This window comes from Echinops telfairi, unplaced genomic scaffold (genome assembly GCF_000313985.2).
Source record: "Echinops telfairi isolate 266 unplaced genomic scaffold, ASM31398v2 ScPeMD7_7420;HRSCAF=8458, whole genome shotgun sequence".
In the NCBI taxonomy this organism is placed as follows: Eukaryota; Metazoa; Chordata; class Mammalia; order Afrosoricida; family Tenrecidae; genus Echinops; species Echinops telfairi.
In genome coordinates, this window is record NW_022111320.1 from 39,389,656 (window position 1) to 39,414,547 (window position 24,892).

The 24,892-nt window shown below is 45.6% G+C and overlaps 1 protein-coding gene across 1 annotated transcript in view; it reads right to left on the reverse strand.

Annotated features, from left to right (window-relative positions):
- The window catches only part of KAT2B (lysine acetyltransferase 2B), a 66,808-nt gene that overhangs the window by 22,668 nt on the left and 19,248 nt on the right, over positions 1-24,892 (reverse strand). The window contains exons 3-9 of the mRNA XM_004704193.2: positions 23,347-23,439; positions 21,560-21,741; positions 15,647-15,838; positions 10,153-10,259; positions 5,701-5,826; positions 3,810-3,946; positions 981-1,189 (exon numbers count right to left, since the gene is read on the reverse strand). Of these exons, the coding sequence (XP_004704250.2) occupies positions 981-1,189; positions 3,810-3,946; positions 5,701-5,826; positions 10,153-10,259; positions 15,647-15,838; positions 21,560-21,741; positions 23,347-23,439 (1,046 nt within the window). The remainder of the gene's footprint in view (positions 1-980; positions 1,190-3,809; positions 3,947-5,700; positions 5,827-10,152; positions 10,260-15,646; positions 15,839-21,559; positions 21,742-23,346; positions 23,440-24,892) is intronic.

A 24,892-nucleotide genomic window follows, 5' to 3' on the forward strand; every position in this document is an offset into this window, starting at 1 on the left:
TTCACCTCTTCACCCAGCCCCCACCTGTGTCCCCCTCCCACCAAAACCCTTACTCCACTTGCTGACAATTCTATAGGTCCTGGTTTTCATACACCAAAAAAAAATGAAAAAACATATACCGAAACTTCAAGAGGGTGACACCCCCCCACACACCAAATGAAATAATAGATACCCCCTAATATGTACAATTAAAAACCAAACAAAACAACACAACTCCCCAAATACATAAAAATTTAGAAACCAGATCAGGCCCAGCAAGCCTCCTGGGGGAAATCTGCTGACAAGTTTCCACTGTTCAAGTCGGGCTTCTACCCTTGACCTTCTGTGCTCAACTCTCCAGTGCACACGCCCTTGAGTAGCCACCTTCCTCTGATCCCTCACATGAGGACAGAGGGAGTTCACGGAGGTAAAAGCCATGGGTTTTCAAAGCTAACCTCTGTGATAGCCCCTGACTTTCCCTGGGCAACAGCGGTGCCTAGTGACGACACCGAGGCGGTGAACGTTTCTACTACTAAAAAAAGGTCCAAAAAAATCCTCCAGTATGACATTCTCTTAGTGCTCTAAGGAATGACATAGTGAAATAGCAACTTAAACTCTAGAGCTTCATTATAACAAGGAAATGTGTACGTTTGGAACCATTTAGCAAGGTCTTCGTTGCCCAAACGTATTTAACCCACTCCCCCCTCTTCAGAAAAGCAATTCCTCAGCCCCTCCTAGCAATGAAAAATGTTTGCACCACAGCCCATAACCCAAGGCACAGTGGACAGATCTGCTGTTGCAGCCCCACCTCCCACCCACCTGTCCCCTGGAGTGTTCCAGCAGCCCCCGGGGGGACGGTATCACCCACTTGGGGAAATGCTGAGCTGTGTGCTTGTCTATAAACAAAAACCTTGACGTAGCTCTGTATCCACAATGTGGCAGGAGGTGGTCAGACTCAGTGGGTGTCAACGAGGAAGGAGGACAGGCAGAGCCCCACTCACGGGTCAAAGACAAGCCGGGTGATGTACTCCTTTGGCATTCGCGGCAGTTGGTGGGAGAACACGTTCTGTAGGCCAACCAGCCACATCAGGATCTTCTTGTTGGGTTTCTGGTTCAAGGAATTGCCGACCACGTGAAATTCGATCACGCCTCTGCGTTCCTCCAGCCTTGCTGCCTCGTCCCTCGCCGAATGTGCCGAGAGAAAATTGGTCTGGGACGGAGGACGAGAAAAGTTACATACGTGGTTGGCAGTCACTTCTTCCATCAGACAACGGGGATGGGACGTGTCCGGCTCCTCCTCTGGTTCCAGGTAAGGGCTACATGGTGGGCTTTCAGAGGAGCCCACACAAGCATGCATGCACGCACGCACACAAATGTATAAAGGTCAAATAGAACAGGGGTCAAAAATGTACACGGATACTATTGGGTTTAGGTATGAAGACAGAAAACTTTCTGTGGCGGGCCAGAGTACAAATGTTTGAGTCACTGTTCAATGACTCAAATGATGTAGCGTTCTCAGCTACTCAAATGAAGCGGTGTTAGAATGAGGCAATGTCTAATCTAATAGCTTTGGTCACATTCAGATGCAGCTTTATTTAAAAACACAGAGGGTGGGTTAGATTCGGCCGGCGGCCCATATCTATACCATTTCCTGGTTTGGGGGAACCCCACCTGGCTGAGCTTTAAGAGACTGCTAGCCTATCTCAGGTGACAGACCCACCTCAACGATCAGTGCAGGCCCACGAGTGCCAACCCTGTCTCTACTGTTTGCATGTCCTTTAGCAAGACAGCTTTCAGAGTTGTCCCTGAGCAGCACAATGATTCAACACTTGGCTACTCATCAAAATCTGGAGGTAGGAATTTGACCACAAACATCTCTAAATATCAACCCGGCCAGCTCCTTCCAAAAGATCCTTCCTGGAAACATGGCGCACCATTCTACTCTCGAACAAGACAGGTCTCTGTGAGTCAGAACCAAGCCCCGGGCAGCTGCTGTCTTGTTCCCCTGCTTTCCAGAGAAGTGTGCACGCTCACACACTCGGGTGCAGCTGGCCACACCCCCGCTGTGTCCTCCGCTTAGGGGCTCTGTCTTAGTGATTCGTGTCAAGGGCACGAGGATTGTAAATGCTCAAGAAACAGAGAAAACAATTACCAAAAAAAACCCTGATGTCTAGTGTTGGCTGATTTCCAATGTAGTAGCTGATGACCCCGTTAAACCTTGGTCCATTTCAAACTACAGATATATTTAGCGGCTGGTTCCCCAAATCCCTGAAAATGAAACAACGTGCTGGCCACCAGGACACGTCAACTCTGGTACACCAAATCCACCCAATATATTTTGAGCTGGGAAATAGCATTCCCGTTGTACAGCTGTCCCTCTTCTGCAGTGCCCAAGACAGGGCAAATCCGAGCTCAGCGCATCTGTAAGATTACAAAATCCCTGAAAAACACATTTATTCAAACAGGCTACCAGTAGCTAGAGGGAAACAGAAAGGACCGTTTTATGTTAAGATCTCTTTCTTCTCACATCACCCCCGTTCTCTGCATTATCCTCCATGCCATAAAACGAATACCTAAGGACACATAACCAATGAACAAGTGATGCTTTAATCTGGCAGAACGGCACTAAACAAAGTTATTTTTTAAGATGTCTTGAAAAATAATCTACACGTCACGTGATGGCAGTGGAACCATGACTGCACTTCTTAGAAGCTGTCAGAAGTGTCCTGAGCTGCTCTCCCAAGGGGCAGTGCAATAACAGCAGTGCACTGACCCCCCAAATGCTTCGGACTCTAACCATGAGAAAATAATCAGACCAGTCCAAATAGAGGGACACGATGTGAAACTGGTGACCAGGGATTCTTCAGTCCTAAAGAGGGCTGGGGAGCTGGTCCCCAATAAAGGAGATGGTAAAGACGAAGAGATAAAACCTAAATGCTACTTCAGAGTCCCACGGGTCCACAAGCAACGGCAACACGTGTTCTGCTGTTGTTGCTGTCTATTGTTTTCGGTCACTGCCAACTCCTACCCACCCTCTAGGACAGGGCCGAGCTGCCTTACAGGGTCTCCTAGACGGCCATGTATCTGGGAGCCGTTGGTCAAGCTTTCCCCTATGGGGCAGCTTGAGGGTTCAAACTGACCTTTGGGTTAACAGCGGAGCATGTATCGTGCCACGAAAGACATATTTTGGATATAAGAGGAATTTGGATATAGGTTGCACATTTTTCAGTGACAGGGTGAGATAATCGATATCCTAAGCGCTGCAGCTGGTGTGGTGCAAAAGCAGTCACTGGGTCCTATGTTTCGGTGGAACGTCCTTTACTGTGTTCTCTGGGTTGTCCGGTGGAACCGTGCTCAGTTTTCTGAGACTGATAATGCAGTGATGCGGTTTTGTAAGAAAAGTATGCTCTGGAGATACATGCAGGGGTATGACATTTGTATTTAACTGCAATGGTTCCAAACAGTTCAGAGAAGAGAGGGGTAGCAAAAGTGCCCTAATGCTATTAACCATGAGTCTTTATCACTGAAGCTTTGCAATGTTTATGATGGCGTGATGATTTTCAAAATAAAAAGTTGGGTGTGTGTGCAAGGACTTTAATTGTGCAGCATGATTAGTATGTGTCCCTGTGACATGATATTCATTCAGGGGAATTACCTCTCAATCAGCCTTTCCAGCCCTCCCCTCCCTGATCACCCCATAAAACGCAAATCAGGGTAGGATAGCATGCTAATGTCTCAGCATTACCATCCCCAGTTCCATTTCCGACAGCTGAAGTGGCCAGGGGAGCAGAGGGCTCTACCAGCTGGCTGCCCGGGTTTACCCTGCTGACCTCGGGTCCCAGCATGGCTGCAGGGTCTGTGATGGTAGACATGACCTCATGGATTAGTTCCATTGGAATATCCCCCGTAACTCGGGGCTTCTTGGCCTCCTCCAGAGGATGACAGTCATTCAGTTTCCTCTTTTCTCCTACGAAGACCAAAAAAAAGCAAGCGATGGGTCATAGCGAACACACGTACATGCGCTTATAATAGGGGCCAATCCAACGCTCCTTCTGGGAACTCCAGCGAGGGCAACCCTCCGTCTCCCAGGGAAAGGGTGCTGACGAAAGGGCAGGAGGAGAAGGGAGATAGGAAGTGGCTGTCCCACGAAGGAATGGCCCTTGCCAACTGAAGATGACTCTCTCGGTATCACGTGCAGTTGGAAATGGTTTTGTTGGCTTGTCATTCTCGCCTTTTTAAATTGTTTTCCAAGGCGAATGCAATACTTTTTGAGTCATGTGACCCAGAAGCCTTCAAAGCCCATGGTTCCCCCAAGAGCAATGCTGAGATTTCGTTCACAGTTAAGGCTTATCCCTAATATGTCCTCATCCTGGTACATTACTAGTGGGCCTGGAGTGTGAAGAAACCGGCTGAGGGGACATCCAGGCTCATTGGCAAAGGGTTCTTGGATTGATTAGTGATGCTGCCCGAGAACGGGAGAGGGAGAAGGGCGGCTCCTGTGTGACGTTGTTCAGTTGTTCATCTAAGGCAGCGGTTCTCAGCCTGTGGGTCGCGACCCCTTTGAGGGTCGAATGACCCTGTCACAGGAGTTGCCCGATTCATAACAGTAGCAAAATTACAGTTATGATGTAGCAACAAAAATAATATTATGGTTGGGGGTGGGGGGACACCACAACATGAGGAACTGTATGAAAGGGTTGCAGCTTTACAAAGGTTGAAAACCACTGCTCTAAGGTCTTCTTCTTTCCCTGTCACAAACATGGGAGGCATATAAGATTATTGATGCCAAGTCTCCGATCAGATATGCAAACTGCAAATCTTTCTACGACTGTGAAATACTACAAGGATCAGAAGATGTGTTTGGGGGTTTGTTTTGCTTTTCTGCTCATGAAATAGAGGCTATCAATTTGTGTTCCCTCCCTGCTATCCACACTCTCTGCCAAATGACTCTGCAAACCTTCCCAAAAAACACCAAGTTGTCGTGAAGCGCCCTCAGATCCAACTCACAGCGGCCCTGTGTGAAACAATGAAGCAGCCCTGGCCCTGTGCCAGCCTCACAACTAGCGTTCGATTGAAGCCCATTGTTAAACCACTGCGTGAATACATCTCACCGAGGGGCTTTCTCCCTTTTGCTGACCTTCTTGACCAAGTGTGACAAAAGGAGTCATGTTTCCCACCGCTTAGATCTGTTCCACCATGTGACTTGCTTTGGACAACCTAATGAAGTACAAGTGGGGGTCCAGCAGTTCCACGCCCAGGCCGCCAAGGAACTTGTGTGTATCTGCGTGTGCTCTTCTGTTTCTGCCAGGGCCACGAGAGCCCCGTCTGAGAAGACCCGTGGTCACAGGAGGAAGAGGACAAATACGCAGAGCAGAATTATTCCAGCTTAAGTCCTCTCACCTAGTCCAGAACAGAGTCCTAGAACCGGGCAGACACCAACCCAGCCAAAAGCCAGCGAGGCCACCAACTACCAAACAACTTGCAGAGTGTATGAGCGCTGGTAGTCAATGATGACTGTGTTAGGACTCTGCTTTGGGTTGCTTTGTTATACACTACTAGCTGATCCACACAACCCAAATCTTACCACAAAGCAATTGGCAGCCATTAAAATCCTAGACTCTTACCATCTGTAATTAGTTGAAGTCTAGCTTTGATGCTCCCGGGATAATAGAGCTCCTAGGCCAAGTCCGCAACCCTCTCCTGTTCCCGCCAAGAGCTCACCTGGGTTAACTTCAAGTTCAGAAGACGTTTTGCAGGCAGGACTGGTGCTCCCTCCCTGCAACTGCTCCAGGGAAGACGGGTTGGGATTGTAGGAAACTGTCCCAGCCACGGGAGGCGGATTGATAACTGTCCCAAGAAAAGAAAAAGGATTAGATGGTTCTTTCTGAATAACCAGGGACCAACTCCATAGTAGACGATCCGGCCACCAATCAAAGAGAAGACGGCTGTGGACGAAAGCCCAGGGGCCAGTGGGATCGTCAAGGTAATAAAAACACTAAGGGAAGAAATAGATCCAGTCCCGATTCAACAATAAGTGACTAAATACATAAGCAGGGAGATGAAAATGCTCTTCTTTACAGGTTAGAAAATTTACCATTAATAAACATCAAACATACTTGATGTGGGCCAGAGTCATTAGGACAGGCTACTCCTTGAGTATAATTTTAATGAGCGACAGCCTATTGACCTCGCTTCGAGTTACTTCTCCACGTAAGTACCTTTGGACTGCCGAAGGGAAAAACGGCAACATGATATTGGAGAAATCTGCCACCCATTTAGCCGAGTGATTAATTTCATACCAATGATGATGAAATAATGGCAGGCAAGAGGCAAAAATGAAAGAAACCCCACAGAGTCGAATGCTGTCTAGTATCCATGTTACATTTCCTGAGTTTGATAGCTACACGGTTGCTATGTATTAGAAGACATGACGGTGGCTTTTTTCCTTAGGAGATACCCCGTGAGGACATACCGGCGTCTGATGTAAGTAGGTTGTAAACGCTTTGCCCCTTAATAGATTGACACGGTGGCTGTAACAATGGGCTCAAGCCTAACAACAGTGGTGAAGTTGGCACAGGACTGGGCAATGATCCCTTTTGTTGTGCCCAGGGTTGCTGTGAGCCAGAACCAACTTGATAGTACCCAAGACAACTGTGTGTGTGTGTGTGTGTGTGTGTGTGTACACAGTGACGAAAAGGGAAAAGAGAGGGATAGAATGAAAAAAAGGCAAAATATTAGCAATACGTGAATTTGGAAAAGGGGTGTATAGTATAGAGCATATTGGATTTCTTGCAACTTCTGTGTTTCCAAATAAAAGTGTCTGCTGGTTGGAGCATTGTTGGGGGCAGAACACTGTGTTGCTAGTTGCCAGTAGCTGAAGAAAGGAGAGATCGTGATGGGTTCAGGCTTCCTCAGGGACAGTAGTCACACACAGTATGGCGGTAAGGACAGATACCCAGAGAAGAAAAAAGCTTCTCTCGATTTCAGTGCTGACACAGTTCTGCCCTGAATAGCAGTGTGGTCTGTAAAGAATCAAGGGGCTACGGAGCTTTCTTTCCAACAGACAAGCCTTTTGAATTTCAAAGTACACGGGAGTGTTTCTGAACTCCGGTGATTCAGAAGGCATTAAAGTATCCTGCAAGGTTCCAGGCCCATGATTATGAGCACCATTTATCACAGCTGCAAAGATGTGCAGACATGCCAATTAAAGAGATGATTACACTCTTCTTCTCCCCCCAAGAGAAAGCATCACAATTACTGTAGTGCAGACAACTGCCGGCCCCTGATGGCGTCAGGTAATACTGAAGTACCTCTGCCATGCTTAACTGACTGACAGCCTTCCCTGCAGAAGGGACCATGAACTCCCCCAAGGTTCACAGATAACCTGTCTTCTCCATCCTGTTCTGGGACAGCTAACGACATGGCCAGGAGCTGGGCAAGGTGGGAAAACAGCGAAGAGTCACTGTCAATTCTCACACACAGAGCCGACTCTCCAGAACCCTCCCAAAGGGAAACAAAGCGGACCCGCTAACTCCCTCTGGTATTGCACTTCCGGAAGGAGGACTCTGTGCTCTTGGCCCAATCCCTGCAAAAGCATTGGCTGCACACTTGCCACACACACCAAGGCAGTGTGACACAGTGGCTGGAGGCCGGACACTGAGCACAGTGAAATGGCTGGGAGCTCACAAAGACCTGGAAATGCAACCCAATTCCACCCCTGACATGCTGACTAAAAGCAGCCATTATTATTATCACGGTGACAAAATGGGATCTCTGATGTCCAGGAGTTGCACTCCTAAAAGAAAGACAATGTACAGGGGGAGAAATGGGGTCGAGGGCAACGTGAGGTGAGTCCCGTAAGAGACAGTCGTTCTCAAACATTGCTTCGCATTAGCGTCGCCCGTGGAGCTTTCAGAAGCAGTGGTGTCCGGGCCTTGCTCCAGAACAATCACATCATACTCCCTTGAAACAGGATCCTAAACCCAATGTATTTTAAATCTCTCCAGGTGATTCGATTGTGCAGCCGAGTCTGAGAACCAATGATATGATATGTCCAAGGCTCGGAGAAAGTTTGGAAGAAACAAGAGCCTTTCCTTGCTAGCAGGCATGGGGGTGGGGGACTAGGAAAGACTCCCCGAGAGAGCTGCCTCTGGAAATCTAGGTTAGGAGAGAGACAGAGAGAGTTGGTGACGTGAGCAGCGAGAGGGCACTGCAGACACTGCAGAGGAAACGTCCGGAGACTGCGGAGAATGTGGGCAGCGAGGGCTGACCGCTCAGGTCAGCGGAGAGCAGGCAATATGCTCAGGAAGGCCTGGCAACACTGCCGGTCTGGAGCAGAGAACGAGAAGGACGGAGGGAGGACACCGGAAGATATGTTGGCATGTTTGAGGAACAAGAGTTAGCGCAAAAGGGACTCAATCCCAACCAAAATACTTCTGCTTTATAGGTATATGATAGCTATTTTCCCCGAACATGGCTTCTAGATAAAAAGGGTTTTTAAAACTCACCTTCTCAAATGCGATATGCTAAGAGGTGAGGGTTTGTTTGTTTTGTTTTAATTCAATAAGCCATACCCTACCTGAGTACACTCCTATGGCATTCTGGAAAGGCAAAGCTATCAGCATTAAACAGCAGGTCGCTGATTGTCCGAGGCTAGGGGTCGGGCAAAGGATGGGCTGTAAAGGGATACAGGACAATTTTCTGCAGCAGAACAATTGTTCTGTACCTCATGGTGGTGGTTACCACCGTATGACTTTGTCAAAATCCACAGACCCATACAATAAGGAACAATTTTACTATATGTACATGTCATCTAATTGTTTTAAGTAAAAATTAAATCTATGTTTCCTAATGATGGTACTTAGGTGCTCCATGGTGCACACTGTCTAAAGCACATAAAACACATTAAACAACAGCTCATCGATCAAAACACGAGATTCTGTCATTCCCCACGGCCATATATAAATGGCAGCTTTGATATTTCTTGCCGATCCCTTCCACTGATTGTTCTGTCAAAGGCGGGGACGGAGATTCTGTGCAGCCTGGCACTCTGAGGGCATCTTCCTTTCTCACCAAATGGCAACCGGTGCCACTGGCTGACTCCAGACAAATGGAAACATGCTGTGGTAGTTACATAATCTGTTGTCAATTTGAGACTTAAGAGTGAAGGGGTGGAGTTTAGCCTGTCAATCGGGTCTCTACTTGATGGCCTCATTTGGAGGCACTAAAGAGATAAATAGCTCACTGGAGGTGGGAAATAAGACACTCTCTGGGAAACATTTCTGCAGACGAGACACATGGAGCTACGCTAGAGCCCTGGAGCTGAAGGAGCCCCATGGAGACCCACGCCAGAGCTGAGATGCTTCCACTGTTACTAGATCCACAAGACTTTGTACCCACTGGCCTGTGATCTTGCTGCATATGGCGTTACTGCATGTGTTGTGTGAGTCTGAAGAGGAATTTATAGATTGGTATTGGACATATGAGCTAATATTGGATTGACGGACTTGATCTGGACTGGGCTGGGATATTTTCTCGATATTCAATTGCTCTTGTATGTGAAGCTCTTTCTATACACAGAATCAGTCTCCCTGGATTTGTTTCTCTAGTCTACCTGGACTAGCACAGATGCCCTGGTGCCACCTGGAACTACCTTCCTGCCCTGACACTGGGGACTCATCATCCACTCACCATTCCACCCACATCCTTGACAATAGCTTGAATGTTCAAAACATCAAGATTAAGGCACACAGAGTCAAATTTCTGGACATATTAGCTTCTCACTGAGGCTTTGGGTACTTTAGAAAAGAGTCAGGATTTGACAACGAAGCGAGGCTGCTAGTATTTTATGCCTCTCCTCAAGAAATGCAAACAGCAAGGTAAGCAAACTCGTGTCACTTTTTTTTGTTGTTGTTTTTTAACGGTTTGTCTTGCACCTGCATGCCTCATTAATAGAGAAACCGTTGCAAGATTCTGCTTTGCACCTGTTCTCTTCTCCTTAATAGGGATGCAGATACAAGATTTGCCAAAATGCTTGGTTTTTTGTTCTGTTTTGTTGTTGTTGTTTTTTTGCTGGCTCTTCTTCAAATTCCCGATACAAAGCACCAACAGATGCAGGGTGGGCTTCAGCTCACACGCCAGGTCGGTCTTGCATTTCTGCTACAAGACATTTACCTGTCTGGCTTCCGAGCTGGCTGGTTCTGGAGGAGCTGGAGAGAAAATCCTGATCCCAGATGGGAGAGTTCTGACTATAAACTTCTTCTTCTAACATAGACAGAAACCTATAAACAAGGATAAACAAATGGTTAGTGCCCCAAAAAGAATTTATTACTAGGACAACAGCCCTAAGCACATTCTGAAATTGTCTTAACATCAGCATCTTCCCTTTCCTGAGAAAGCAGACTGCCGGTTTATGATGAATCCGTTGTACAGCCCTGGTATGTTCAACTGCAGAAGTGAATTTCTACAAATGCAACCTCTCAGCTCCTGCACAACTTTACAGTGTGGGCAAGACGGACACGGTGTGTCAGAGAGAGTGTCCCAGTGCTCTGTAGCGAGGCCCTGGGTGGCTGTCATTGAAACTGTCATCTGCAGCACCACATTCATCCAGGGCCCGCTATGTGCCTGCATTGTGCCAAAGACTTGTCTCATCCTCACATCATCCTTGTCAGTTAAAGATTTCATTATTCTGTTAATCACACAGGGATAGCTCTTCCTACATGACACACACACACACACACACACACACACACACAATCTAAGACACAGAGACCCTAAAGAACTAGTTCAAAGTCACACAACAGTAAGCAGCAAGGTCAGGAGTGGAACCATGTGACTAAGAAAGGAAGGAGGGAACCGATTGCAAGGAACTATATGTGACCTCCTCCCTGGGGGACAGACAACCGAAAGGTGGGTGAAGGGAGACGTCGGACAGGGCAAGATATGACAAAATACCAGTTTATAAACTATCAAGGGCTCATGAGGGAGGGGGGAGGGGGGAAGGAGGGGAAAAATGAGAACCTAATGTCGGGGGTTTAAGTGGAGAGAAAATGTTTTGAGAATGATGTACAAATGCGCTTTACACAATTGATGTGTGTATGGATTGCGATAACAGTTGTATGAGCCCCTAATAAAATGTTTAAAAAAAAAAAAAGAAATGCGCTACATATGTAATCAGACGCTGATGGACCAAATGGACATCAACTTTTAAGAACCTATAGAAATCACATGAAGGACATCTTCTTTAAAATAGACAGACTTACTGAATCCGTCTGTGTGACAGGTTAGATAACCACATTTTGGCAAATGCCCCAGATAATTCTTATGTACACCACAGTTGAAAAGCTACACTAAAGTACCAACACATGGACTCTTCTGGTACTAACAACATTTCCATTAAGTTTCTTTCTAAATCAGAACAAAAGCCTAACAACGCTGGCACCCTTGTGTGTGTCAGAATAAAAGCATGCTCCCTAGGGCTTTCTGATGACTCTTATCGCCAAGGAGATCACCAGGTCTGTCTTCTGAAGAGCACCCGAGTGGCTGCCAACCTCTAGCCTTTTGGCTAGCAGCAAAGCGCATTCACCATTTGCACCACTGAGGGAGCCAACTCGCTCTCTCCCACCAAACCAATCTCACTACCATGGAGTCTGCTGCAGTCGGGTGTCTAACACCACTGACTATGATGGTGTGGCCTCAATTTCCTCTTCCGTAACATGGAAACACAAGAGGGCTAAAAAAGGTTCGTGGGAAAACAGAATTAACAACGAATGCGAAGCCCCTTACAGTAATTCCCACATGGAGCAATAAAGCAGATGAAACAAGCAAATGAGCATGCTCAGAATGGGGCTCACCCCGAAGAAGGGCAGGATGAATAACACAATGCTTTGCCCTTAAAGAGCTGACCTCCCACGGATGAGGGAGTTGGTGCTTCCTTCACCACAATTCTGAAAATCAAAAGCCCTTAGAAATGAAGGTTTTTCTTCAGCCCTTTGGACAATAAAATATAACCTGAATGGATATCATCCTAGCTATACTCATTGTATTTATTATTGGAGTCAATTATGGGGAATGTCCCAACCCTTCACTAATATAGTACATGTGGTATATTACCTTTATAACACTTTGAAAAATTGGCTTGTGAAACATACTTGGCACCAAGGCTGGAGATGATTAGGAGAGAAGCTGCATTACAATCATCCCCATCCCCATTGCCACTCACTATCAGTAAAATTCCGACCAGTCTTCTCCTTTAGGTGATGAATGTTTTGGAGGCGTCAGTGGAGGGAGAGAGGGAGTTTTAAGAAGTGACAATTAATGGGAAAGGGTGGGGAAGAGTGGGCGTCAGTGTGGAGAGGTGGCTGTGCTGCCATGTTGCTCAAAGCCGGAAACTTTAAAAGCGAAACAGCATTTGAGTGAATAGCTATTTATTTTACGGTATCATTCACGGTTTATAAGAACTATAGGAATGACTTGTTCCTGTTACTCATGTTTAAAAACACTGTATAGGATGCTTCTACCTGAAGTCTGACAGCAATTAATCTCTCTCCTCTCCCCTCCTCTTCCTCTCTCTCTCTCTCTCTCTCTCTTTCTCCTTCTCTCTTGGCCCTTGAGGCGATGCTGACTTGACCTGCTGTAGGTTTCTGAGACTAACTGTTTACAGGAGTAGAAAGCCCAGTCTTTCTCCTGTGGAGCTGTTGGTGGTTTTAAACCATCGGCTCATGCTGCTCGCTGCCCAATGTATAACCACTCTGCCACCAGGGCTCATGTAGAAGGCAAAAATCTCTGTATGTTAAGATCACATCCAGATCTTGTTGATGATAGATGGAGAACTTGATGTCTTGCTACTTCCCCTAACCTCCCCTCCTACCGTACCAAAGATTGGCCCCATGCCCTTTGTCAGGGAAATACGTTTCCTTTCTTGCTCTTGGTTGCTTTTTTTTTTTTTTTTAAGTAATTCTATAATCAATATACTCTTCACAAAATTCTGAAAACACTCATCAAAGAAGAATGCTATTCATGATTCAGAAAAAATAAAAGTGTGAGTATATGCACACAGGTAAACACACTACTAATAAAGAACAGTTTCATATAACAACTTGGGAAATTGCTTGTTTTATATACACTGGATGCAAAATTGGACATAGACTAAAAAAACACAAGATAGAGAGGGGGGAAATCAGAAATACCTAAAAACACTAACAGTAATTCTGAATGGTTTTGACTATGTTTGATTCTTTATTTTCTGGGGGTTTTCCTTAACCAAATTTTCTTCAACATCTGCACATCACTTTTAGAAGGAAACCAAGATATTAAACTTGTTAAAATGATTGTAAATAGGCCAAGGGGTGAGGTACAAGTCAAAGCCAAGTGGGAGACAGTGCCATCTATCGAGAACAGATAGGAGTCTATCTAACCATCTATCTATCTAGAATAGGGCAGCAAGAATGTGAGTCCAGAAAAGACATCTGAATATAACAGACAGCGGGGTTCTGATCCAGCTCTGACTTGAAGAGAGTGCCCACGATTCTACAAGCACCTCCAACTTCATCATTGGTAATTCTGCTGTCAAATGTTTCGGTATAAATCCCCAGCAGTCTCATATGTTGTCATATTCAAGGAAAAGGGATTTAAAAGGAGAGTGGGTGGTAGTTTTACCCTACTATTAGTAATAGAGAAGAAAGAAAGCAGCAATGAGTTTTAGCTCAACTGCATAAGCATGCCAGAACTATGGGTTGAAGGAACAAAACACACTATAATTAGCAAATATCTGCAAGAAGCAAAATGAATTTGTTGAGGGGAAAAAAAAACTGTTACTTTGCAAGATCATTAAAATTTCTCTCGAAGCACCATAAAGGGTGGGGGGAAGGGTCCTCTCTGTCCCTGGGCTTAGACACTGAGTGATCACCACCTCTGAAAACATGAAATGCTGCTCATGTGGCAAATGTAACAGAGAAACAAGTTAGAAAACAGAGCTTCGCACACGGAGAGGCAGTTGCTGACATATGTGCGTATGCCTGGAATTCATACCCCACCAGAGGCCATAGTTTAAGGGCTTCTGATTCTTTCACCACAGAAATTACCAAAATGTCATGTCATGCCTCAGACTCGTGAGCTACTGCCCTTTAAGAAAATATTGAAAATCCGAACTAATGGAGACACATGTATGTGCAGATACTGAATATGCGGCTGCAGGCCCTCAGAAGTGCAGTGAAATCCTCTAGCTCAGGATTAAAGTTTGTATTAAATGACATACAAATGTTCAGTCAGTTTCTATCAGGAAACCTGCGAATGTGTGCAGTTTGTGTGTGTGTGTGTAGTTAATGTAGACTTAACTCATCTGTAAAATAAAAAAAAAAAAAAAAAAAAAAAAGAAAGAAAGAAAGAAAAGATGAATCCACAAGCCAGAAAGCTTCGCTAAAAGTGAACAAAAAAAAAAAAAAAACTTGCCTTTGTGAGGCACAAGGCAAGACCAGTTTGATAATCCAGTAACTCTGTGTGTGTGTGTGTGTGTGTGTTTGTATTTAAAGAAAAATCCTACTTTGACCCATAAAACAAGATGTTCTCCATCGTTGACCAAAGAAACCAGATTTTACTTAGACATCTTTCAAATTATAGTTTCGACCTTCTCCCCCCAAATGCTGATGTGGGCAGTGTAACACCTTACCAATGAACGGCCTCGTGCCTCACTGTCCTTGCTCGGTGGCAAGTGACCAGCTGTAACGGCACTGCACCCAGCCCTCAGCTGCCAGCCAGTCTCTCAGCTTTTAGCTCTGGGTCTCAACATTGAAATGCACCCCCAAGACCAGTGGGGCATGAAGTTGCTTCCTACCCCTTTGACACATTTCCTACCTTCATTTGAAAAACATTTCAATGATTATTGAGGGGGTTGAGCTTTGGCAGGAGCAAGAAGCAATGGGCAAAAGGAAAATGTGTATTTTTTAAGGAATACATAGGCAACCTACTCGGTTGAGTGGTCACTGGGGCCATTCTCAAAGAGGGCTCTGCTGCCGTCCATACCTGCTCTTGGGGGGAGGGGGGGTGTTTGATTTGCACACCAAGAGATCTAGCCTGTGAAAGCTTAGTGCTTAGAAAGGATTGAAACACTGCGATTAAGACAAACCAGTTGCTTAGGTTCTCTTTCCCCATGTCCCAGGTCCACTTGCTGTTAGGTGCCATGCTGTTGGTTCGGACTGGTAGCAACCCAGCGCACAACAGAATGCAGCACTGCCCTGTCCTGCCCCACCCTCACCATTGTCCCTATGCTTGAGCTCATTGCTGCAGCTGCTGTGTCCATCTTTCATTGAGTCTTCCTCTTTGGGGGACCCTCTACTTCCCTGGGCCCCAGTGGATGGAAACAACTTCTGTACATATTCTCCCCAACCCCTTCCAGCTTCCTGGCCACTAAATATACAAAACCGAACACTGTCTGCATTCTATTAGACTCAGAGACTACGGATAACCTCGGTGGCATGGGACATGGTGTGCTGGTGGTTAAAGGGTGTGATCGTTAGTCAATCAAGCGACCAGATGAAAGAAACAACACGTTAGAAAACTCATGCGTGGAGCCAGGGAGGAAGAGGGCCCTTTCCTTTCATCTCATCTCTAACCCTGTTCTTCATGATATCAACCCTGAGACCAAAGAAGACTAGCCAATGCTCTCTCTTACTTTGGGAAATGGGTGAGGATTAGCGTTCGTTTCTCAAGAGGCAGCTTGTCTTTGTCCTGTCTTGCTTGTTCCAGGAGCTGCCGCCTCATAAGGGTGAAGACTGAGCGAAGCAAGGTTCTCCCAAACACCTGTGTGGTTTCGTACCGAGGTAGACTATCACAGAACTGTGGCACATTGCAATAACACAGCCACCTGCAACGAGATGAGACAAACACCATCAATAACCCACCAAAGCGCCAGAGCCATCTGAAATAGCCCATTCGACTGATGCTCAGACCACTACCAGGCAGGATAATCTAGGTCTGCAATGACCGGTTAATGAAACCTGGAAATTACTCAAAATCCCAACTCTGCAGGGTTCTGCAACGAGTTCTGGAGTCAGACAGCCCTAGGTTCAAATCCTGACTGTGCTGCTTAACTGGATGCATGCCTTGGAAACTTAATCATGTTCTTAAGTCTCTATTTCCTTCCTGTCAAACAGAAACAACATAAACAACTATTTCGGTGGTTTTCCGTGAGCATAGTGTACGCAGAGTTCTTGGCACACAGGAAATACTCAATATAATGGTTTAAATAAAAGGCGAGGTTACAAGGAGGGCTGCAGAAGTACCTTTCATGAAAAGATCAGAACCACACCACCTAGTCCGAGAAGTGAAATGACTTAGGGTTTCTTTAAAATACCAACACAGCACTCAGGTATTTCCGAAGCTTTGGTAGGAAGATCAAAACCTTCAAGACAGCTTAATACTCTGTCAAAATGCAGGAAGTAATACACTTCCACCATCGACCCTTCGGTGCACTGTCAATGACTCAGACTCAGAATCAAAAGCGTGCTTCACCACTGCTTGAAGCTGGAGAAGCCTCCAGGCAGGCCCAAAGAGAACTCCGAGGTTGGCTTGAGACCCGGGAGGTCAACGACTGTGCGGGGCATCTGCTGTAGGTGTTCGTGCAGCCAATGGAACTGAGGGGATGGAATTCTATGAAAACACTACTCTCTTCCTTGGAAACCCTATCGGGTAGTTCTACTCCGTCCGACAGGGTTACTATTATTTGGAATAGACGCAATGACAACAAGTTCGACTCCACTTCACTCTTTTTAACCATTTAAAGTTTAGTGTCTGCATTGAGCTGTGCTGAGGGCACAACATACGCAATGGTCTTGGCAGACTTAGAACAACAGCAGCAACTTTCTGTACTCTGGGCTAAATAAAGCATATTATTAAATGAATTTCCCCTTTCGGTTTCAGGCTTAATGTTGCTTCCCAGAAATTTTTAAATTACACACGTGGCTCCTGTTTGTGGTTCACATTATATTTCTATTCGGTGGCAGTGATTTCAAGTTGAAAGGGCACGTCCGTGTGTGCAGGGAGGGACTGCAGACATGTAAGGCTGGGTTTAAGCCTGCTGGAACTTCTTCTACAGAGATAATAGCATACTAAATAGGATCATGAGACAATCGCAAAATGTTACCCCCAACAGTACTTAGTCGGTCACTTCAACCTTCACACGGGACTGAAAGATAGCACAGGCTGCTAATATCTAGTAAACTTTTAGAAAGAATAGGTTTCCATTCATTTCCTGAGAGTCATTTTCTAGGGTTCAAGTATGCCTTTCAGTTTTGTTTGGACATTCATGATTCATCTTGCTTTATACATCTGTGAAGGCACAGAAGAGAAACGTAGGAGACTGAATCATTGTGGGTCTTTTAGAAGCTGTCTTACTAAAAGAGCATGGTCCCTGCATGTAGCGTGGCAGAAAGACCACTGTCTATCCTGTAGAAGAGTCATAATGACTGTGAATTGACTCAATAGCAACAAATCTGGTTGGAGCTTTTAAACAGCTTACAAATGCCACCTCTAATTGGCGAGAAGAAAATGAGCACATTACCGTTTTACATATTTACAGAAGACTGGAGACCAGTCATGTAAAAATCTCTGCCTGCAGTTAAGTTGATGGGATCTACGTGGGGAGATGATGCGCTCACATGCTCATGTCCTCCTTTCTGTCTCGGGAACCCTGAATGACCTCCAACCCCAATCCCAAGTTGAGCTGTCAACTGCAAGGTCACTTCTCAGGAGTAAGATGAGGCTTTCTACTCCTGTCAATAGGTAACAGTCTCGGAAGCTCACAGGGGCAGTTCTACCCTGCCCTACAGGGTCGCTAAGAGTCAGCATCGGCTGGATGGCAGTGAGTTTGGTTTGGTTTTCTCCGATCGGTCAACAGCATTGGAAACTTGGAAAACATAAGGCCCTTTATTGGCGGGCTAGACTGAAAATCCTGAGGTTTGCAGGAATTGAATGAGCACAGTTGAATGGGCCATTGAACGGGCAAATTGTTAACGTGCTCTTCATGGCTAATGAAAAGGTTGGCGGATCAAGCCCAGCCTAAGGTGCCTCAGAAGAAAAAGCTGGCAATCTACTGGTGACACATCAGCCACTGAAAACCTCGTGGAGCACAGTCCCGTTTGCAGACAGCATGGAGGGGGCCATAAGCTGGGGCGGACTCAATGGTAACGGACTGAGGGTTAGTTGCTACTGGAGTCCCAACCGGAAGCTCGATGTCACGTCTCCTGATCCACTGTCCTTTCCAGGCTTGCTGACACGGTGCCCTGAGCTGGCACGACTACTTCGGAGTGCTCTGTACTCATCAAGTAGTGCTCGACTTCATAGAGCACCACGGACATGAAACTGCTTCCAAAATTAAACTAGCGCTACCTGACTTGCCCTGTTCTTATGAAATCTCTCCTCGGTGTGGGGGTGACCTTGAACTTTCAGTTCTGCACTACTCAAAATCTAGGGCTAATGATTTGCCAATTTTCTTCTATGGGTTCTGCTGATCAGATGTATTTTAAGAAAGCATAGTCCCCTGACATTTATTTTCAGGTGATTTCTTGATGGAGTTATATGAGTACACTGTCCTGAAATTCAAGAAATATCAGAGATATTTTCCCCCTCTAAAACTCCAGGGGTAGATAGAAAGTTCATTTTTAAAATGTGCTCCCATTTATTATTTTTCCCCATTCATTATTAATATCAAGGATATGTTCATATTAGTGTGTATTTCAAACATGTAAAAATGTTGACTATTTTTAACATTATTCAGGGCACAGAAGGGAGTTTCCACAGTTCTACTGGTCAACGGATTTTTGTTTGTATTGGTTCTGCCATCCGAGGTTAACGCTAGGAGAAACACCACAGAGTCCCGAGACCACATCCCTTCTCCATGCTGACCCTGTGCTTCCTGAAGCTTTGGCGCCCTTGTTCTAATTGCTAACTGTACATTATATGCTGAACCAGCATGACAGGCCCTGAGGTTCACTTACACATCAAGATAAAGCCCGGTGGTGCTTGCAGCCTGTAATAATACCTTTTTTCTTCTCCTAAAGATCACTATCAGTGAACCGCCAGGTTGTGGTGGTGTGTGGGCTTTTACTTCCCAAACGTGGTCAGGGCAATGTGTTTTTGCTCTGAAACAAATACTGAGTCTCATCATTTGCACAGGTTTTGGACTTCTACGTCCCTCTCTTCATGACAGGGCCTTGGAGAGGGCGTTGTTGTCTGCCTTCATTTCCTTATCTACTATCAACAGAGGCCTCTTGGTCTACATTCCACCTCCACATTAGCAGCTTCTCTCCGCGGGCTCCCCTGGCCCCTGTCTGCTTCCACGCCTCCACCTTCAGCAGCGGGCTCAGGGGACTGCTCTACTTCTATCCCTGTGATTTTAGTTTCTAGAGTGATATTCCAATAATTACATTATTTTTCAATCGTCCATGGAAAGCATCAGTTTAACCATTTAACAATCTCACATGACAGTCTCAGTGAACAAGCGTTTAGCAATGTCACGTGACGGAGTGTCAGTGTGGGAGGAAGACCACAACTAGCATCTTCTGAGTACCTGTCCTCTGTGCCAGACACGAGGCACAAACCCCGGCGGCAGAGGGAGTACTCACAGAGAGGAAGCCCAGGGCCGGGGAGGTGAGCCGGCTTGCCTGAAATTCACAGAGCGAAGGAGGAATGGATTCAGAACTCAAACCCTGCACTCATGCCACGGTTAGTTCCTCTTCTGAGATTTTACAACCGTCACCCATTTCTCGGTAAATCGTGCCCGCTGCACAGACTCAATCATTCCTTTTTTTTTTCTAAAACAGAGCAATGTTGCCCATGCTCCTCTATACTAAGTTCTCCTTTTTAGAAATAAAACCGTTTCTCGGCTCTGAGGGGCCAATACTTCCAGGGGGTTGGCAGTGACCGGTAAATTCAGCTCTCTCAATTCTGTGCCCACCCACGGCCATGGCCAGAGAGGCCACTCCAATTCCAATTCGAGTGTGGCAAGCCCCCCATGGGGTTGCCAAGGCCTTGTGGATCCCTGCAGGCGCAGAGAGCCTCCTCTCCCTCCCTCCCAGGGGCTGGTGGGCCAGCGCTTCTCCCACCAACAACCCACGGGGCTCCCTTGGGCTTTCACATCAGGATTACACGACAAATGCTGTTGGAAGAAGGGCAACCACACATGGCTATTGTTTGCGCCAAACCCTAACATTGAAACCTACTAAAATCAAGATATCGTTTTAAAAATTCTGAATATAAGGAAATCGGTAATTCTCAATCTTTTAAAATTCTTACCTTTAACTTTTTAAAGGTGAAATTCATCATAATTTCAATTGTGCCTGTTGTACAAGGAAGGGGTGGGGGCGGGGGCTGGGCAGTATTCCTTAGGGAATGAGGTCATTTGAAAGGACCTGAAAGGAAAGCTTACCTTAAATTATCCCCATTCGGACAGGGCATTTGTTGTTAAGAGGAAAGGATCGAGTAGAAGAGATCGTTAGTTATCAAAGCCATTGCCTTGATTAAAAAAGCAATACTGAAGTTTCATAATGCCCTTGGAAGCAAGCTTGATGTGCCCAGAAAGTGTAACTGGGAAAAAGTTATAAAAAAGCCAGCGAATGGACGATCCAAGCCACTCTCATACCATGTGAAAATAGATATAGATCATTATATTTTTTATGGCCCATGCTTAAGATTTTTAAAGCTTATTCTATTATCTTAGGTTCAGCAGCAGTAAAAAAAATTCCCACCGTAGGGAAAAAAAATTTGTTTATTAAAAAAAAAATCTGTAAAGTTTAAGTTTCTACCAATAGGAAAATGACTAGGTGAATTGTGGCATATTAACTCGATGAAATGAAATGAGAAGACAAAAAAGATATGAAAGCCTGTATTTTCTGGCTGTAATAATATAAGCATCTATTTAAGTGGGGGACGACTAAAAGATAAGATGCAGAACATATCAGCTCTATTAAGGAGCTGGGGGTTAGAGCAATCTTTCCTTCTTTAAAAAAAACTCTTTGATGCCATTATAATAATGGCCATGGCCTTTTTTTGAGTGGGATCTCCATGCATATTAATTACAGGGCTACAGTATAATCTGGTGATTAGAAATATGATTTTAATAAAAAGAAATTCAAGCCACCTAGAGATTTAAAATTGCTTGAGGAGACACGTTAAAAAAATCAAAAGGAAACAGGTGAAATTATTCTAATGCATTTAATTTAATCCAAGACACCTAAGAGACGAACATTTTCCACATGTGCTCAACATGAAAAACTAGAGAGGTGTTCGATATTCTTCTGCTGTTGTGCCTAGTCTTAGAGCTCTCAGTTGGCCCTACCCACGGTTCAGGGGTCTAACAGTCGCCTACGGCGCATCCCTAGCATCCAAGAGACAGAGGTGTGCATTGTCTGAATGCCTCCCCAGGAAAGAGATTCTGCTCAAGAGAAGCAGGGCTTCAGCAGGTCAATTACACAAGCAATCCTTTCTGAAAAGACAGCGCCAGCAAGATCACAGGGCAGCCCTCTGCTTGCAGAGGCAGGCGGCAATCTTATGTCTGTGCCACGTGCTACAGAGCCAAAGGCCTGATTACCTGGTGTAGTTCTCTTTGTAGCCAGAGATGTCTTCATTAGGAGATCGAAGTCTGCGTTGAGATGGTGCCTCCAGATGCCAATAGTTGATGCGGTTCAGGAACATTTTTGCCAGCTCCACTATAGTTTGCCTTTCTTTTGATGGGAGGTGACTAAATTTATACTGCACAAAGTTATTCACGCCCTTAAAAAGAGGGAAGGCCATATATGTACAAAGGCATGCACTCACACCCACGCAATCAGCGCGATCACTATTTAGCAGAAGGACAGATATTCACAAAAAACTTGTCCTTTTCCCTAATAGAAAACAGCAGTCCCCAGGGAGACTCTTGCCCCCAATCATAGTGAATGAGAAGTGACAAGGCAGAGAGGCTGGGAGGCAAGATGCTCAGCCTACTGCAAGCCTGGAGCAGTCAAGAGGAAATCAGAGCCACGTTCTGAAAAGGTCAAACGCCCTTCAACAAGAAAATTGACTTGGGCCCAATAAGGCCTGCCACGCTTTCAGCATAGTAGCTCACACAGAAGGCAGTTTGGGGACAAATATTATATTTTCTTTTTTCTCTTTAATCATTTTATTGAGGGCTTACACAACTCTAGGTTTTCACATTACCCAGATTTTCCATCAAAAGGCTGCCAGCATGGATTCTAGAAAACTAAGTTACGAGAATTTACAGTAACCCTTTACTGTTACTCTTCCCACTTTGGCATGTTGTTCAAATGTGTCAACACATTCTGAATTTTTAAATAAACCAAGTTTTAAAAATTGCTTTTACTTAACATCATGTGCTTTTAAATAAAGCCAAGGATTAACGCAATCTTTCTGCAGAAGACTCACAACACATGGAGTTTCCGCATGAAGAACAATGGATACGTGTTAACCAGGCTCAGTCCCTGGAAACTGGCTGAGAAAAATACAACGATCATTGAAACGGCATCCATAATTACATCTCTAGAAGTCATTCTCAGTCAGGAAAGACTGAGTTCCCTCTAACCCGACAAGGGCAGGCTAGATTCTGATGAGTGCATCTGACAACACCCAGCCGAAGAAGTCTATATAGTTTCGACTTCTTTGAGTCAAATGACTTCTTTCCAGGAATTATAATGCGGCTGCTGTCAGTTTCTGGGTAAAAAGCTTCTTTGAGGGGCAGAGGGCATTTGGGTGTTTTTACTACAGTTTCATTGCTTCACTTACAATTTTGCTCACACCGCTGATCATTTCCCTCACCTCAATAGGCTTTTGCAGAGGGTGCCCACCAAAAGCAAACACTTAATTTTCACATAATAGCAGACACACACACACACACACAAACCCACATTTCTTATGTTCCTACCAACTACATGAATGCCCTCATTTTTTTTCTTCCCCAAATGCACAGTATACTCCGAGTGTCATCAAACTCACTGCCATCGAGTCAATGCTGACTCAGAGCGAGCGTTGTAGGACAGGGTCAAAGGGCCCCTGTGTTTTTCTGAGACTGTAACTCCTTACAGGAGTAGAAAGCCCCGTCTTTCTCCCAAGGCGTGACTGGTGGTTTTGAACAGCTGACCTTGTGGATCGCAACCCAGCACATTGCCACTATTCCACCACAGTTCCTTCCAAGTGTTCCGTGACCCTAAAAGCCAAATGCCAGATCATGGAAACTGGCCATTCAAGCCTGATCCAAAGAGCCACAATTCCCACAGACTGATGACTATCTGTAGGCTGAATAAGGTGTGTGGGAGGGAAACGGAGAGAGAGATGTGGAGGGGCAGGGGACTGGGTTTGCTCGGCTTTAAAGCAAGTTTTTACCTGTTCGATACTAGGTTTTTCAAATGGCGGTTTCTTTTCCAAAGATCCTTCAACCACAGGTTTTCCTCTTTGTAAAATAGACTTTCTCAAGAGCTGCAAAGAAAACAAAGGGGCAGGTAAGCCAATTGATGGCAGCTCTCTCTCTCTCTCTCTCTCTCTCTCTCTCACACACACACACACACACACACACACACACACACACACACACACACACACAAAGCCTTTGAAGAAAAATCACTCGGTTCTATTTATCTTAACCACATGTAAGTAAATCCTCAAATCAATCAAACGACTGTCAGGTAACCCACACTTGCCTTCACACCCAAGACCAGAGGTAGAAAGAAATGAACACCTTTCATGTTTAGGACAGCCTAGACCACCCAGGAGTTGTCTGAATATATGCATCCCTATCATCCCACTCACTGCCCCCTCCTTTCTTTCTGGCTCCCCACAGCCCCAGATGCATCGTTTATTTACGACCCTGCACACTGCACACTTCCATCTAGGCCAGAGCAGGTGCACTGAAGCCTGGGACTGTAGGGGTGGGGGTGGGGGGTTGTTTATTGAACCCCTAAAAGGCCGATGTGCATTCTGCTGAATAAGGACAGGAGGGACTGCCCATGGCAGCTGTAAGTCATATACAAAATCGAGAGCCAGGATCACCAGGAAGGAATTCAGTGGGGCTCTCAATTGGCAGCTTCACTGTCGCGGTCGTTTTTCATGTCCTTTCCATCAACAGAAGGCTGGCCAACCTTCTGGTATCTCATTGCCCACAAAACAAAAACACAGCTCTTAATCCCTGCCATGGGAATCCAAAGCCCTCAAAAGGCAAGTAGCAGAGAGATCAGGGCACACAGAATCACTTACCAGGGCATTAAGTGAAAGATAATTTGATGATGAACTTTTTTACCTTCAACATTTGCTGGAATCTTCTGTAGCAGGTGAGCCGGGCATGGCGAGGGCACGCACTGATTTCGGTTACACCTGCCCAGCTCCCTACTTCCTTCTTCACTTACTGCCTCTCAGAGAAACTTAGAAATGCCAGCCATCCTCTCAGGCAACAACAGAAACAGAATAAACTTTCCAAGCCGAAGATCACCACGTGTCCCAACTGAGCTGTCATCTTATAAAGGCTTTAATTCCTTCTTTTAAGGAACCCTAGTTGCGCTGTGGGTTAGGCATTGGGCTGCTAACTGCAAGGTTGAAGTTCAAACCCACTAGCCACGCCATGACAGAAAGGAGAGGCTGTCTGCTCCTGTAAAGATTTAGAGCTGGAAATCCTCTATCGGGTCCCGGTGGAGACAGAACGGATTTGATGGGAGTGAAATCTCTTCTGGGCATGGGGGGGTGGGGGAGGGTTACTTCATCAAGTCCATTTTGCCTTCGGTGACCCTACAGGACAGAATAGAACTACCCTTATGGTTTTCCCGGGATACAAATCTTTTCAGGAGCAGAAAGCCTCACCTTCCTCCCAAGGAACAGGTGGTGGTTTTGAACTGCTGACCTTATGGTAAGCAACCCAACCTGTCAACACTACACCAACAGG